We start from the raw sequence: 17,253 nt of genomic DNA on the forward strand, positions 1-17,253 counted from the left end.
CACACACACACGCACACTTCCAAAAGCATGTACTGGGAATGTCAGCGCTGGAGGGAAAACTGACTTTAACTCAGTTATGCCTGTCACCCAGAGCAACTAAAACCACCATCTGGCAGGTGATCCCACAAAGCAAACCAACCCAATTTGGTCCACGCTCCCCACCTGCACCCATAGGAGCTGGAGAGGGAGATGGAAAACTTTGGGGAGTAGTCCTTGGCGAACCAGAAAGGCATTTTTTCATTCCTCAACCTCAGGTGTTTAGACAGGGAAGATGACATCGGGACAGTCCTCCGGACACTCCTCCTGCCACTTCACCCGCGGGGCCTATTATGAAACTCTGGACACTTTGTACCTCACCCCGTTATTAAGTCCTTAGGCCCGAGGCTCCTTCCCAGACTTATAAAGGTCGCATCGCGGGACGGTTGAGCTCACTTGCCTGAGAAACCGGGTGTCAGAGGGACGTGCCTACGTGCGGCCCTCCAGGCTCTCCGCCGCGCTCCCGCCGCTCCCGCCGGGCACTTGCGCTCGTTCCCCGCAGCCGCCGCCCAGCCGCGGAGCCCGCTGCCTCCGCCGAAGCTCTCGGCTGGGAGGAGGATGGAGCCGCACCTCGCCCGCCAGGGTCCCGCCCTGCTGCTCTGCCTGGGTAAGCGTCTGCCCGCCGCCGAGAAGGCTAATGCGGCCCGCGTTTCATTTGTCATTTGACACTTAACACTGGAGTTTCTCACCAGGCTAAAGTGTACTCATTTAAAATGATGTCTCTTATATGCGACTTCGTTTTTCCCTCAGCGGGAGATGGAATGGAGTGAGGTCGAGGAGAGGGAAATTGGCGTTAAAAATGCTTTTCACTGATAAATTAACTATTGATTGGTATCCGTGTTATGCATGGATAGGTGTAATAAAAAGTTGAAAAGCTTTTGGATTTTCATTTGTAAATTTGCCATTCTAGGAATCCAAAGACATTTCTACTTGTGCTCTTTCTTGTTGGGGGAGGAGGGGAGCGGGGAGCGGGAAGAGAGTTGAGACCCGCGCTTAGGAGACCGTCTGGAAAGAAATGCTTTTCCTTCTGTCTTGCCCTCTGTTTTCTAAACTAAGCCTGATTAAGCTTCTGGGGGCTCTGGCGTCGGGGGAGCCAGCTTTGCTGGAGCTCCAGACGCGACGGAATTCAAATGGTGTTCCTGCGTACCTGGACCAGGAAGGACCTGGCCGGGTCCTCGCGCTCCTCGCTGCCTTTGGACGCTAACACCTGCCGCTTCTGGTTTCCCCAGCAGCCTGCGCAGAGAGAGACATGTCAGGCGCTTTTCACTGGCTGCTCATTGTACCTTATAGCCTGTAATCGCTGAGTGTACTTTAATGCCTGTCTTCCTATTTGACATGATATAGTGCTTGTGGAAAGGGGAGGGAAAAAAAATCCTTATGTAGCCTTCCTGGTTTTGGAAGAAAAAAAAAAAATTGCTTCTCCCTAACTCCTTAAACTTCAAGTGGAATTTGGAGCTGTATGTGAAAATTTAAATAAGGAAATAAAACTTGCCAGTCTCACATTCTTTCTGTAGTAGCAATGAGGCGAGTTCACCTAACTACCCACTCGTGCAGGATGTGACAGTTAAATTATCATTTCCACACGCCTAATCTCAGGGTTTGGGAGATCTATTGAAATTCATGCTATGCACAGTGGAACTGGTCCAAGTTCAAGAATGTAAATGGAAACTAGACCTATGGTTTCTACCAAAACTGTGCTAAGAATGACTTCCTAAAAGATTCTGAGTAAATAATGTGGCTTTGCTATCTTTGTTTTGAAGTCTCTCTGAAAAGAATAAAATTAGAAAGGTCACAGTTTTCCCAGAGCTAGAAATTAACCTAGAGGTCAGAATGGCTGAGCTCTTTTTCCCCCCACCTGTAATGTTGCATCTGGACAATGCAAGTGTCTGTTCTGGGACACTCATTGAATACTCTAATTTGAGACAGCCGAGAGCCTATGAATAACCTGGTTACTACCCACGTAGTATATGTCGTGTGTGTTTTTGTTGTCATGAAAGTGTTTAACTCCTTTATTGCATTACTTAATTATAGTTCACCTATTTCATCAGCTGCCAAGCCCATTTCCAAATGAGCTAGGTCAGTTTCTGTTTTCCCAGTTTGTTTAGATATTTCTCTGCCACTAAGAAAGTTCCTGTTTGAAGTTCTATATCATAATCTCTACACTCTTTGCAGGTATGCAAGTACAATAGTTTTATTCCCAAGCACACAGAAAATAGACAGGGCTACCTGCTATTTCTGAAATGCTTTTTTTCCCTCCAAACATAAGATTACCTAGAAATGCTTTTTTCCGAATGACTATCCTTCAAAAAAAGAATTTTGTTATTGTCATTTTTGGAATTTGTATGTCTTTATGACTGGAAAATATATAGACATCCTCAGTGCCACCCTCTGCCTCCAACACATGCAGATTTTAATTGCTACACACACAATCATTTGGTTACTTTTAAATTTTATAAATATTTGATACTGATGTTCTTACTTTATGTACTGGGAAACTATGACCAAAGTCTCGTAGAAAAGCAGGACTAAATTAAGAAAGTTCACACATGAATGTGCTAGTGTTTTTAGCTTACAGAACATAAGTAAAAGGGTTGAGATACCCCAAACTAGGTACATTTCTAAATAATCTACAATTTTAGAACTGAATTATCATTTCTAATCTTGTGATTGTTCCCAAGTAAAGAGGAGGAAGTTCTACCTTGAGTTCAGCAATTACTGTTTAGAGCCTCTGATCTAAAATCAAACATTCTCATTGATACCCAAATGGGCTTTTGAGCATGTTCCTGAATGACATCGTCAAGATAATTTATCCTTACTTCATTGCACAATGACAGAGATTGAGCAGAATAAATATTCTTTCTTGAAAATATGAGAAGCATGGATCGCAATGAGACATTGGCTCACTTCCGATCCTGTTGACCCTGAGAGTTTATGAGCTGCTGAGTGTTTTTTAGCACACCTGAGATGACACATCATAGGCAGAAAACATGATGACAGGCCCCTCCTGTCTGGATTTTGACCTAGGTACCCTAGTTGCCTTGCACTTCATCTTGCCATATGAACAACTTGGGTAATTGGTGTATGTGGTTCTGCACTGGGGTCCAAATCCCGAGTTGGGAAGGAAACTAACAGTTACCAAATGCCTACTGTGAGCCAACCACGTTGTATATTAGATGCTTTACACATATATCCTCACTCCTTAAAATAACTGTAAGAGGTATGTATGATTAGCCCAGTTTGACAAATGAAGAAACAAAGGCTCGAATACCTTACAAGGACTTGGAGAGAATGGCAAAATCATTCTGGAACATTGTGTAAGGAGTCAGAAGGTCTGAGGTTATCAGGAGCTTAGTAAAAATATCAGGTTCTACTAGAGAAGTTCCAGTGTAGTCTAAGGGCTGCCCCTGTGCTTAGAACCTCTTACAGGGACAGACCTATGTGGAAAAATGGTATCTTCATGTATCGCTCAAAATCAGGCACAGAAAAGATGTGACTGTTTTCTTAAGCTGTGTTACAATATGTTGAATTTTTGCTTAACCTACATTCAGCATTTTTAATTCACAGTTTCCAGGAAATGACTTTTATTATGAAGCAGTCATTGATGTCAGTTGACTGATGCTTTCATTTCTATATTTGCCTAGATATATATTAAGTAAAGCAATTAAAGAGAAGGATCCTTGTGTTCTTTTTATTTTCTGTATTTTTTATATTATCGTGAATTAAATATAGCATTGATAAGGGACTAAGTTGGAATCTATAGCACATTTCTATTAACAGTGAGAAAATACACATACTACCTTGGTCAAAAAAAAAGTATTGTACAATACTCACATAATCACTTTGAATGTCTTCTGTCCATTTTTGCCCAAGAATCTCCCATTTTCTGGTTAATAGTCACCCAGGAGGTGCAAATGTCATGTAAGAAATCCTCTTCAAAAAGACTATGAATTAAGGTGAGGTTTCCTCAGCTGTAAGTGTTAACACTGAATATAGAACTATGCAAATTGTCTAATTAATATGGCTGTAACTGCTGCTGGGAACATTTCTTTGAAAGACAATGGGGAGACACCCTAAAGCTGTAATAAGGAGATCTTCTGGGAGGAGCATTTTGATAGCCATCGCCTTGGCATGGCAATTCTGGAAGCTTTGAACTAATGAAGTAATGTGACAGACTCAATGTCCTCTGGTGATGCAGTTTACGTAAGACTGGATGTCTAGTTACAAGGTAAATAAAGGTTCAATGACATTCTAGGTTAAAGTAATGATTCAAGTAGCTAGGATACTATATGTAATACACAAGACAATTTGATAATTGTCCAGAAAAAAAGGTTAGCCCTTAATTTCTTGGGACAAAAATCTTGAATGTTAAACGAGGCATGAAAGTGACTTAAAAATCCCCAGAATAAGGGGAAAAGCCTCTCTCTCTTATATATGTATTTATGATATGTATACATAATATCACATCTATACATATATATCATACATATGCATTTATGTGTGTCAAACTTTATAGTTTTGAATCAACAGACATAGTGTATAGAGCACAGGTTTCACACCCCAGTTCTTTTATTTCATACTTTCAGAAAGATTTATTCCCCTATGATCCTCAGTATTCTTATCTGTAAAATGGAGCTTAGAATAGCTATGTTTTCATGTTATTGTATATGGATTTCATAAATAAGATATTAGAAAATAATAACACTTTGAAAATTAGAGCTGTTGACATCATCATCAACAAGTACTTTCTTGCAAAATACCTCATTTGATCCTTATTATAACAAATATTATTATCCCCATATCACAAATAAGGAAGTAAATTTAAAAAGAATGAGTTACCCAGCATGGAAAGCTCCATGTTTGAATAGGCTACACCCTCTACTGTGGATGCCCCCCACCTCATTCTTCACTTTTGGTAAAAGTTCTATTCATCCTTTAAGACTGAATAGAAGTGTCAAACCTTCTGTGATAACTCCCTTCACCTTTCTCCCAGCACTCAAAAATAATGTGCAGCCTGCCCCACCCCCCTTATACCTCTCCCATTTCTCTGGTTCTGCTCTTTTAACCTCGCACTGTCAGTGTGTATCTAGCCCTGTCTCTCTTTGCTGATGTCGTACTCATTTTTTATCATTCACATTGTGATAGACTAATATTAGACACTCGAATGTTTGTTGGATTGATGATTAGGTTGATACTTTAGAATTCTCACCACTGTGTTTTGATTCAACCAGCTATCTTTTGAAAATGTGCTTGCTTGAAAATATTTTGAGACTAGGCAATAGTTTTTGAAAATTCAATTTGTCATTTCTGATAAAGTCTAAAAATTATTCTTTCCTCCTTTTCCCATTTCTATCTTTTAATATAGACTGCATTCACTTATGGCGTGCCTAACAAAATACAAACATATTTTGAATTACACACACTGTGTGTGTGTGTGTGTGTGTGTGAGCGGTGGGGAGGAAGGGTGGGGGGAGATCGATATGACCAAATGATGGGTAGTCAGTAAAAGAAAGTCTTTTTTTAGACATGAAAGAACTTTAGAGTAATCTAATCTAAATTCTATCTCCCTTTCTTCTCTACCCCATTCTTAGGTCTCTGTTTTCAGAGTTAAGGAAACTCACCTGTCAGGAAATAAAATTAGTATCTGAACTAGAACTGAAGTATGAGAGACTTCGTACTTCATGGATCTAATGCAGGGTTTTTCAGTTTTGGCTCTATTTACATGATGAATTGGATAATTCTTTGCTGTGGGCCGTCCTATGCACTGCAAGTGTGTTTAGCTCAACCCCTGGTCTGAACTCACTAGATGTCAGTAGCATTCTGCCCACTCTAATTGTAACAACAAAAATGTCTTCAGAACTTGCTAAATGTCCATGTTGACAAAACTACTCTGGGTTTAGAACCGCTAGCCTCTAATGTGTTTCCATTACCATAACACATCACCAATCATAATTCACAGTTGGAATAATCAGTGCTTGAGTTACCAAGGCAAATAAAATTAATATTAATGGTAAGTTGGATGCAAATATAAAAATAATTCTAGTGTGTTAAAAAAATCAACTTAGCAATTTTTGTTGCTGATTTTAGCACCATTTGCCCTGAATAACGATGACTCTTACTTATAATTGAATCACTCATATTTTCCTCTTCTATCATTGCCTTGCTGACCACTCCATGCCTCCTTTTATGATTCTGATCTCTTGGCTCCCATTACACTGACCTTCCTTTTTTCTCCAATTTCTATGGCCATTTCTATTCACTCCTCATCACCTGTGTCCCAAAATTCTGTTATTTTCTATTCCATACTATTTACTTTGAAACATTTGAATGACCCCTATGTCTTTAAAAGCGATAGTTCCTCATATGATTTTCAAATAGATTTTATCAACTTCTTTCTTATTCTTTTACTTAAGATCTGTATTCTCAAGTACCTTATAAATAGTAGATGATATATCTACTAAAACCCAAATTTCTTCACTCATTATGTCTTCCCTTCATGTCTACCAGTTGCAAGTACCACCACAAACCTGCTGGTCTGCTTGTTTTTTTTAATGGCACCAGAAACTTAGCATCATCTATGAATTCTAGCCATAAACTTGGCATCATCTATGAATTCTCTCCTTTCTTCTTCATCCCCTAGTCTAGCCCCATTAACTCTATTTAGGACAGGAGCTATATCTTTTGAATCAGTTTTTCTTTTGTCATCTTGTTCAATATCTTTACCTAGAAAAACTTCAATAGATATTTATTAATCAAATGTAATTAGAGACATATAGTTACTAAAAGTAATTATAGGCTCAGCTGCTTTCTTTTTCTATTCACTGGATGTAACTAAGCCCCTCCCATCATACTACAGATGCATATGTGCTTCTCAGTGAAGTTGAGGTCTTCAATGTTAAATATATTTTTATAAAATAAAATTTCTCAGCAGCTTCCAGTGTGCTAGTTGCATTATGCAGGTCCTCTGAAGGAAAAGTAATTAGTTTTGAGGCTTTTAAAATTACCTTTTATATATTTGTCTTCTTTTTTTGAATGCTTACTGATTAAAACTCTATTCTTTTGCAAAAATTCATTTTTGGTAATAGGCCTCCAAAAGGAATGCATAAAAGGAAAGTGAATAGGTTTCTAAAAATGTCATCAAGCATTCAAAGCTTCAAGCCCCAATATGACCATAATGGAAAGAAGGCAAACGACAAACACTCATAATCCAAACTGTCTCCCTTTTAGGAGATTTTTCTTTTGAAACAATAATGTAATAGTAATTTAAATTCCTGAATTGGATCTGTAGGAATAGGTGTGAGAAGCAAGTTGGAAGGGAGTGAAGGGAAAAAAGGTTCTAAAAAGACCCTCCCAGATAATATTATCTTGAAGAAAAAAAATATTTCCAATAGAACATTTGAAATAATACTCTAGAAATGAATCTTTGGCTTTTAGGGGCTGCAAGTCTTATATTTAGAGCTCTTAGTAACAAAATTACAAACATTCTGATTAATATAAATTGTACCTTTTATATAAGAGTTGATATGCATTCTCCTGCATTATGAGCACACTTGCATTTTGAATAAGATATACATCTTTAAACCTAATTTTAGGGTAAAATAAACTATATCCCTGTATTTTGACTCACAGATTCTTGATTTGACTAGCTTTAAGTACAGTGCTGTTTGATGACTAAAATATATGAGCACTTGGAAGTGTGATTTAGAAATTAATATCAAAATTGAAAAGTATAAAGCCTATGAATTGAAAAACATGGCTTATTAAATCTTTTCTTGCCACTTGACAAGGAAGATCCTATAGCTATCTTTTAAAATTCAAAAGTAAAAGAAATAACTTACTTGTCACTTGTTATTATATCAACGTCTGGTTTCCACCTATTTTATCTCAAATAGCTATGGTTGATTTTTACATTTAGTTTTTAATAAAGCTTAGTTATAATGCTGACATTAAAAACTTCTAGAATGATAACTGGAAGAAGGCAAGGTTTTATATATAACTATATATTATTCTCTGAAAAGTAGGCTGTTATTAGAAAGTACTGACAGTAGTTCTTTTCAGTATCTGTGATAAAAAAATTTACAGTTATTTTAACCAAGGTGAAGCAAGACTTTATCTAACAGTGGAATTTAATTTAAAACAAAAAGGCATCTGGAAATAGTGAAAGCATATTCACTCCTTGAAAGTATACAAGACCTAACAAGCCTACTATGTTACAGACAAATCCTAAAATTATAGACTGCCATGGAAGAGGTACGAAACTAACAGTCCATGAGTAGATTGCCATGTGACCACAGAAAAGTGTGAACAAAATGGATTTTGCTACCTGTTTGGGCTGAGAAAATACTATGATTCATTATGAGTTTGCTGTTCTGGTCTAAATATTACAAAAGTTTAAATTAGAAAAATTATTTTCATTCCTTTCATTCTGTAACCTATCTCATTTTATTTTGGGTCATTTTTATGTGCTTGATTGTTTTTCAGTAGAGGCATTTTATCCCTGAGAATTGCAGTTGATATTGCTGACTCGGCTTGGTCAGCCAGTTACCAAGTCCCTGCCTCCTTCTAGATGAGCCCCTTAGTGTGGCCATAAAACAAACAAACAAACAAACAAAAAACAACAACAAAAAAACGAGGTCAAAAGAAACCATGTGCAATAAGGACTTTTTGCACATTTGGCATGCCTCTTGACTATTGGGCAAGCATTCTTAGTGCCCCAGGGCCCACGACATTTAGTGCTACCCCCATTCAGGTAATGGTATTCAACTTCTCCTACGCATTGGGTCCCTAATATTGTATAAGGGTGTAGGCTCAGCCCTGACTCATAGGGTAGATGATTTGTATCCTGTGAGTCACCAATACCACTTCCTGCTGCCACATTTGAGATTTCACTGAAACACAGTCTTTGAAAGATGAAAGTAGAGAGATAAATAAGTGAGCTTCAGATTTCCAAAAACCAATTTAGAAATTTGACAGAAATGGCCTCTAAAGAGATTTTGATTTTCACAGCAGTATCGAAGTAGAAGTTCCAACTGCCAATTTTGAGTTTACGGATTATTTACCTCATTTCACTTTGAGCAGAATTCCTTGTACCTTAGCTACCAATGTAAAGCTTGCCACCAGACCTGTTTTCTGAAATAATGACACTATCCAAAATCTTTAGTATCAGAGCAAGTTATTTCCTTAGCAGGAACCCATGGCCAAGGATCAAAAACTCAAATATAATATTTGTAGTCGAATCTTAGAGACATGTTTATGTTCAAAAACACTAAAATCATGAGAAACTGAAAGATTAAGGAAATATATGGATATGACTTTAGCATCTATTCCTTTCCCGCTTGACTTTAAAATAGTGAGTGGTGATTCTTAAGGGTCATAGGGCAGTAGATATCAGAATCTTCCATCGTGGATATTTTCAATCTTTCCATCACTCCTACTTACTCCTCTACCCCCCTGTTTTAAAGCAGTAGAGTTATGCAGATGAACACATGATTTAGAACCAATTTTGCCATCTTATAGGCTACACATATCCATGATGGAACTGCAGTCTAATCAGTTTCATTTGAGAGATGCATTTACAATTATTTATAATTTCATCTGTAAAATACCCGGATGCTGGATTAATGTAGTGAGTCTCACAGAAACCATCCTGAGCAATGAACTATGTCCGAGGGAGAGTCACAGGTTAGGAGAGCCCAGTTGTTGTGGAGGCACGCCCTGCACTGAATATTCTCTAATTCTCAAAGACAAATATTTCACCTCTGGCCTGACCAACTGAAACAAATTTTCTAACAGTGGAAAAACTAACAATGACTTAAAAACCTTAAAAAAAGAAAAGGAAAAAAAAAGGACTGAGAAACAAACCCCCCAGATGATTAGCTGGATTCTAAAATAGTTGCAGGTTGCAGTTGTAAGCAATAAGCAATTCCAAACAAGAAAAGCTAGTTTCTGATTTCTGCAAAAGATAAAAAAATAAGCTTCAGCTGTCAATTTACACAGACCTAGCTTGCCCCTTCCTAGAAGGAGAATTGATAATGTCTCCACCAAAGAGTTCCTCATTTTAAGTATGGAGCAATAGGAGTGTCAAGGATGTGAAAACGCACATCTAGAACTCCAGTTTGTGTTGAGTAAACTGTATGTTAAAGGGTTTAATTCTTCAGTCATGAAAGTACATGGTAGAAATACATTGAGAAATAGAACAAAATTGTCTTGGATGAGAATCTAGCTCATTCTCCATAAAAAGATATGTAGACAAAGTCATCTTTTTCTATCTCCATTCAACTGACAATGAAATCCTAACTTCAGCCGTTCTTTGTCATTTAAGAAAGATTTTGTTTTCCCTATAAGAGTAATCAAAGCAGCATTTGTATTGTAGGAGAAATACAGAGTGGAGAGGAGATAATTCCAAACCTCTAGAAAAGTATTTTCAAATCATCGGAAGATTATGAGATGATTTCAAGGCACATTTCTAACTCTTCCGTGGTCACTAGATAATTGGTCTTGGACAAGTTATTTAACTGCACTGATGTTGTATGGGGCTAATAACTACTTCACAGGATTATTATATGTCAAGTTTGGAAATTGTTATGCTGATGCATAATTGAGTTTTTAGTACCGAAGAATGTACAATTTGCTTAACAGATATATGCCTCCTCTGACTGAGAAAAAATAAAATCCTTTATGACATATAAATCATCTTTTAAAACACCAGAGATTTATAATCTTGTTACAGACCAGTAGAGGGCACCACCCATGTACACTGCTAACACCAGAAGCTAGATGTTGAGTATGCAGCATTTAGGAGAGTCTCTGGTATGTTAGGCATTTTAGAAAATATCATTTCATTTAATTCTCCCCAAAACTCTATAAGGGAAGGAAAATAAATCACACAGTTCAAGTTTTCTTCCCTTTCTACTGTACTTTGTTGCCTTCCTTTGAGGTTAAATATTCTGCTTCAATTACATTTACCCTCCTTTGTTCTGTGTGATATCCATTAAACTCTAGTATTATTGTCCATTTCCAAATTCTGTAATGTGGCCCATTAACAGAATGCTATGCACCCTTAGGAAAGTTACTTAAACTCTTTATGTTTCAGTTTTCTCATATGTCTAATGGCAACTATAATACCTTCCCCAAAGAATCCCTGAGAAGATTAAATGAGATAACACGGTTACGGTGGATAGAACCATGCCTGCATGTTAGCTGCTGCCAATATTACTACTACCACTACCATTCTTATTTATATAACAATTACTCATAGAGACTAACTAGAAAGAGTGGTTGAAGTACAAATACGTGACTCTTAAACAGAAGAGGCTAAACTCTTTTTAATAAATATCCATGCAATTAAAAACATTCTTCTTATGCTTTCTATGCAATTCAGAAACTACTTGAGTCATTCTGGTGCCTGTTTTGCAACATTTATCTTTTCAGTGGAGACACATGATGAAACACCTTGTTCAAACTCTTCCTGGGCTGACAGAAACTGCATTCTAGGCTCCGTGTGGTTCATTTAGCATGTGTGGTTTTTCTCATATTAAATAAGATGTATTCTGACTTAGATTACATTTACAATGCAAAGAGTAACTTAGGCACTTAAATTATACAAGTATATCTTAAGCTGAGAGTCTTGTTTAGTTGTCATCATAAATAGAACCTGATTTTTATTTGAAACCTTCTCTTGTGATAGATTCTACATTGGAGCATTGCTCTGAACACATCCTGGAGTAAAACAGGTGGAAACCTTTAACTTTCTAATTGTTAAGCTTCTTAAAAAAATCAAACTTCAGAATCAGATCTTGAAAAATTTTCTGCAAAATGTTTAAAGCAGGTTAAATCTGTCGCTAACTATGAATGCAATGCCAAGGCTTTTACCCTTGGACCGAAGAGCTGGATGTTCACCTATTTTCAATTTTATGCTTGTTTCCATGACTTATTTTTTTTTTTTTTATGGCTTCAATGGATCAAATACTTGAAATAATTAAAACAACTAAAAATATCTGCAGTTATACGGAAATCTGATTAAGGCTTCTTTCCTTGAAGCATTAATTACGTATTTGATTTTCTCCATAAATAGGTTTCCATCTTCTCCAAGCAGTTCTCAGTGCAACTGTGATTCCTTCATGTATCCCAGGAGAATCTGAAGATAACTGCACAGCTTTAGGTAAGACTAGCATTGTCAGTGTTGCATAAAAGGATTATACATTTTTAATAGAAATGTAAACACAAAGACTATCCATACATGATGGAAAAAAGGGACGGGCTAGCTACCGTGTTAATGAAAGAATTTTTAATCCCCTCTATGAACTCGTGATCCGGAAAACTTATATAAAGAAACACTTAGTGGGGAAGGACTGGGCATCTGGCTACATGGAGAGATTTGATCTTAAAGACACAGGGAATAAGAAAATCAGATTCCTATGGCCATTTCCCAGAGCTTTGCTGTGAACCATTGTTAGAGGATGGATCCCAGGCAAAACAGGAAAATGTAACCTTTGTACACAGTAGATAATCAATGTATTTTTGTTGTTATTTTCATAAGAGAAACAAATGAAATCCTTTTTTTTTTCTAGTCACAGCATTCATTCAGAAACATTTATGCCAAACATGGTGCTTAGGTATAGGAATACAAAGATAAATAATGCACAGTCTTTTTTTCTCAAAAATTCCAGATGACCGTAGATGTGATTCAAGAGAGATCTGCTTTATATTTAGTCAAAGGTTATTGCGCCACTCGGTCAAGGGTTATCCTGAGCCACTGAGCAGTGTTATGCTGAGGAACTAGGATATTTTCGACATCTTCACCTTTTCTTTTAACTTCTTTCATCACTGGGCACTCTGGAGGTTTGGTCTGCCCTCCTCTTCCTTTTTTTGGTTATTTGAACAAGAGTATTGCAATCAAGATGCAATTTATTATTTCATAAGTATTCACATATTAGTAACTAAAACATTCTAAATTGAATTTTACATATACATTGCAACACTACTGCTAACAATGTTCCTATTTTCATTGTTGTATTCACCTAACTGGCATTTATAACTCAGGATTTGTCTAATGCATGCTCAGGTCTCAGTGTTAGAGATGTTGGAAGTCTTTGATTTCTTTGATGGTAACCTAAAAAATTTGGGAATGCACATGAACACAAGGTTTGCTGGCTTAAAAGCCACTATAGAGCTAAGCACTCTTTAATTAATTTATAAATTTAGCTTACAATTCCATTTGGAATAATGAATTTCAGAATATTTTGAGATTCTGAAAAAAAATTAGACGAACTTTGGGTAGTTGAATAACTATGGAGGATAATGATTTTTGTGTATGTTTCTTAAACTTACCTTTTTCTTAAACATTGCCCTTTGAGTAGTAAATCCTCAGTTTGTCTGATTTAGTTTGGACATTCTTCTTTGGGGGTCAGGTGCTGATTTATTGTCCAGGGAGTAGGACAACTAGAGAGACTTCTTATTCCTGAAAGTTCTCTTCAACTGACAGACACCTGACCTGCTTTGTTACAGTAGATTGGTGTTTATTATTATGAAGGGATGATTGATTAATGCTTCAAAGAAGGCAACAGAATATGTTCAATTTTCCATTTCCTTCACAGTTCAGACAGAAAACAACCCACGTGTGGCTCCAATGTTGATAACAAAGTGTAGCTCTGACCATAATGGCTACTGTTTGCATGGACAGTGCATCTACCTGGTGGGCATGAGTAAAAATTACTGCAGGTAATATCTCTGAAACAACAAACAAACAAACAAACATGAGCTTTTTAAAACTTATATTTCTTTTTCTATTTCTCACTTCTGATGTTACTCTATTTCCATGGGCACAGTTTATATGTACTACAGTGGTCCCCAACCTTTTTGGCACCAGGGACTGGTGCTCCTATGAGAATCTCATGCCTGATGATCTGAGATGGAGCTGAGGCAGTGATGCTAGTGCTGAGGAGCAGCTGCAAATGCAGATGAAGCTTCGCTCTCTGGCCTGCCACTCACCTCCTGCTGTGTGGCCCGATTCTTAACAGGCCACAGACTAGTACCAGTCCACAGCCCGGGGCTTGGAGAGCCCTGTACTATGAGCATGCAATTTGTATATACTATTAAAAACTTTAATAAATCCATTTTTTAAATTAGGGAATAGTAGTTATTAAATTATACAGATACTTAAGGGGTACAGATTGAGGAGGGCTTCAGATGCCTCCATCTCATACTTGCCACAAAAGCAGCTAAACTTTTAATCTTTTCACTGGACCTATATATCAGCCACTGTCTTAGGAACTGATTCTACCGATAGAGACAAATAGCACCTCAAACCTACAAAACTTACGAAACACTATTCTAGATTGGCAGTCACCTGGTAGCTGAACCAGACTCATTTTTATACCACGATTCAGTTTAAAAGCTATGTAGAGCTCTTTTTATCGACATTGGCCCAGTTCTAAGTCAGTCTTTGAATTCGCAAACTTTTGGAAAACCATGTTGATTTCTTGAGATTAGTCATTAATTCTAATTCTAATTATTTCTCAATTATTAGTTCTTAAACTAATTCATAAGCACAATTTCTTTTTAAAGTAATTGATCTTTCTCTTGCATTTTCCTTTAGATGTGAAGTGGGTTATGCTGGAGTCCGATGTGAGCACTTCTTTTTGACTGTCCAACAGCCCTTGAGCGAAGAGTATGTGGCTTTGTCTGTGATTCTTATTGTCTTGTTTCTTCTCACAGTTGCTGGTTTCATTTACTATTTCTGCAGATGGTAAGCCAGTGTTTTTTTTACATTCTGCTTTTATAAATTACTTTTATACAATACAGACTTACAAACTGGGTGAAACTATGGACAAAGTATTATTTAAAGAGATAAGATAGACTTTGCATTGATGATAACTGTAAAGAAGTTTTAGCTGTAGAACATCTAACCGAATTTGATTCAATTATTAACTCTGTTACTTATTACCTATGTGACCTTATACAAGTCAAACTTGGAGTTCTTTCCTCCATAAAATAGATAGAAATCCTTACCTTACATTAATTACAGAACTATTTTCAGTATGGAATATGATAATACATGTGAAAGTAAACCATAAGTAAACCATAAGCCATGATACCAGTTATACTTAACCATTTGTATTTAGTTTATTAGGTATTTCATAAAACGCAGCCTTGTAAATTAATAACATGAGAGACTTAGTATCTTAAAATTTAAGACAGACTAGTAGAAACGAGTTTCCAGACAATAATAAAAGCTTATTTTTAAAAAATAGTTCGTCAGTCCCCTAAAACAGCCACACTCCATCCTCATGTATAATACTGTACTATTAGGGTTAGGACTATACATGGGAATAGTGTGAATTAGTTATAAACAGCTGCCTTTAAAATACCTGTATGAAATGCTTCTTATTTTAGAACTGATACAAATTGTTCAGCGTAGATTTGAATGCATTTTATTTTACCTTATTTTTTATTATTATACTTTTTTTAGCTGAAAGTAGTGTACTTCTACATTTCAAGGTCTGAAAGTGTGCTACTTTTATAAAATTAAATTTATTTTGTCCATGTTTGAGTCTAAGTATTCGTCAAACAATGCCTTCCTAATTAGTTATGATCCCAGAACTGAACATGATTAAATCTGAAATACATGTGAAAGGTCTGACTACAATTGTTTTCTTTATAAAGGTAGAGAAAATGAGACCTAGAGAGGTAAATTGACATGCTCCTACTCATACAGTTGACAAGTGGCAGAACTAAACCTAAACAAAGGCTTTTTAATTTTATTCTTCCATTAAGCATAGACGTTATGCAGTTTCCTCAAGACTACATGCCTCATTCCAAAATGGGTAGAAAATGAACTCAAAATATAAGGAAGATGGCTTAAATGAATGAATGAATGAATGAATGAATGAATGAAAATTCCAAATCACGCTAGATTTATGAATCCTAGCTGGGAAAACGTGGCCAGGCTATGTAACCTACTTGTACTTCACTTTCTTCTTCTGTAAGATGAAGATGATAACGGTAATGTGAGGACAAAATAAATAATCAGTGTATAGCACTTAGAGCATTGTCAGTCACCTACTTAGTGCCTGATAAATACTAGTGGTGATAGCATTATATCAATGTGGTAGGCAGAATGTAATAATGTAGTATGATAATCAAAATACTAGTTCCTTAGTAGGTTGGCAGGTAGGAAGAAAGGGAGGAAGGAAGGAGGGAAGGAAGGAAGGAAAAGAAAGGGATGGGGGATAGGGAAAGAAAGAGAGGGAGGGAGGAAGAAAGGAAAGAAGAAAGAAAGAAGGAAAGGGAGGGAAATAAAGATAGGGAGCTAGGGCTAGAGAGAGAGAAGGAGGGACACAGAGAGAGAGAGAAAGAGAGAAGGAGGGTGGGAGGGGACGGGAAGAGAAGGGAAGGGAAGAAAGAGAAAGAACAAACAAACAAACAAACAAACAAACAAACAAAGCTGAAATGTGGTCACATGCTCGCTTAGAATTTTACAATTTTCATGATCATGTTAAAGCCTCTGAGAAGTCCTTTAACTCTGTTTCATCATTTCCTTCCCAAATTGTTTGACCATAGAACACTCTCCTTTCTCTCTCTATTTTCTGCCTTGTCCGACCTAAACCTATTCACCTTTGTCATTTTGGAAACACTATGCTGATGCACCTTTTGAGTCCATGTATCTGTTCCTTTTGTTAATATACTACGTTCTTATTACTGTTAACTACAGTGCTAACAGTTTCATTTCTGAATATTTCTAGGTACAAAAATAAAAAAAGTAAAGAATCAAAGAAGGAATATGAAAGGGTGACCTCAGAGGATCTGGCGTTGCCACAAGTCTGAATGGTGACATCAAGCTTATGGGCCGCGATGCACAGCATGCCTGTTTATGTTAATATTCTTATTTTATTAATAATATTTATGTTGGGTCATGTTAAGTCGACAATAGTATATTTTTAATATACTTGGGAAAGTTTTTATTTTTGTTTTATTTTTGACAGACTATTTGTATAATGTACACAAACTGTTTAATATAGAAAGAAAACTGATATTTTTGTAAGAAATTACTTCCTAAGTAATTTCCTGTGCTAAATGCTTTGTTGGAAGCTTCAAAGCTTACTTGCCTATTATACAATGCCCAGTACCCAGTACCCAGTTCATTGCTCAGTAAATATCAGCAAATGACAGATTTCTGTAAGCCTAAATACATAGTCAAATCAATTTAATATTTTTTACTCT

At 36.7% G+C, this 17,253-nt stretch overlaps 1 protein-coding gene across 1 annotated transcript; it reads left to right on the forward strand.

The window, feature by feature from the left end:
• The first annotated feature begins 574 nt into the window (after positions 1-574).
• On the forward strand, positions 575-16,857 carry EREG (epiregulin). Its single transcript, XM_011360538.1, has 5 exons — positions 575-643; positions 12,107-12,193; positions 13,629-13,752; positions 14,630-14,779; positions 16,776-16,857. Exons 1-5 carry the CDS (start codon positions 595-597, stop codon positions 16,855-16,857), a joined length of 492 nt encoding a protein of 163 aa, XP_011358840.1. The 5' UTR covers positions 575-594.
• Positions 16,858-17,253: the final 396 nt, after the last annotated feature.

The sequence above is a fragment of the Pteropus vampyrus genome, unplaced genomic scaffold (assembly GCF_000151845.1).
Source record: "Pteropus vampyrus isolate Shadow unplaced genomic scaffold, Pvam_2.0 Scaffold56, whole genome shotgun sequence".
In the NCBI taxonomy this organism is placed as follows: Eukaryota; Metazoa; Chordata; class Mammalia; order Chiroptera; family Pteropodidae; genus Pteropus; species Pteropus vampyrus.

Coding starts and splice junctions, on each gene's coding strand:
- EREG (XM_011360538.1), top strand. CDS start 595: ATGGAGCCGCACCTCGCCCGCCAGGGTCCCGCCCTGCTGCTCTGCCTG. Junction 644..12,106: donor CGCCCTGCTGCTCTGCCTGG/GTAAGCGTCTGC, acceptor CTCCATAAATAG/GTTTCCATCTTCTCCAAGCA. Junction 13,753..14,629: donor ATGAGTAAAAATTACTGCAG/GTAATATCTCTG, acceptor ATTTTCCTTTAG/ATGTGAAGTGGGTTATGCTG.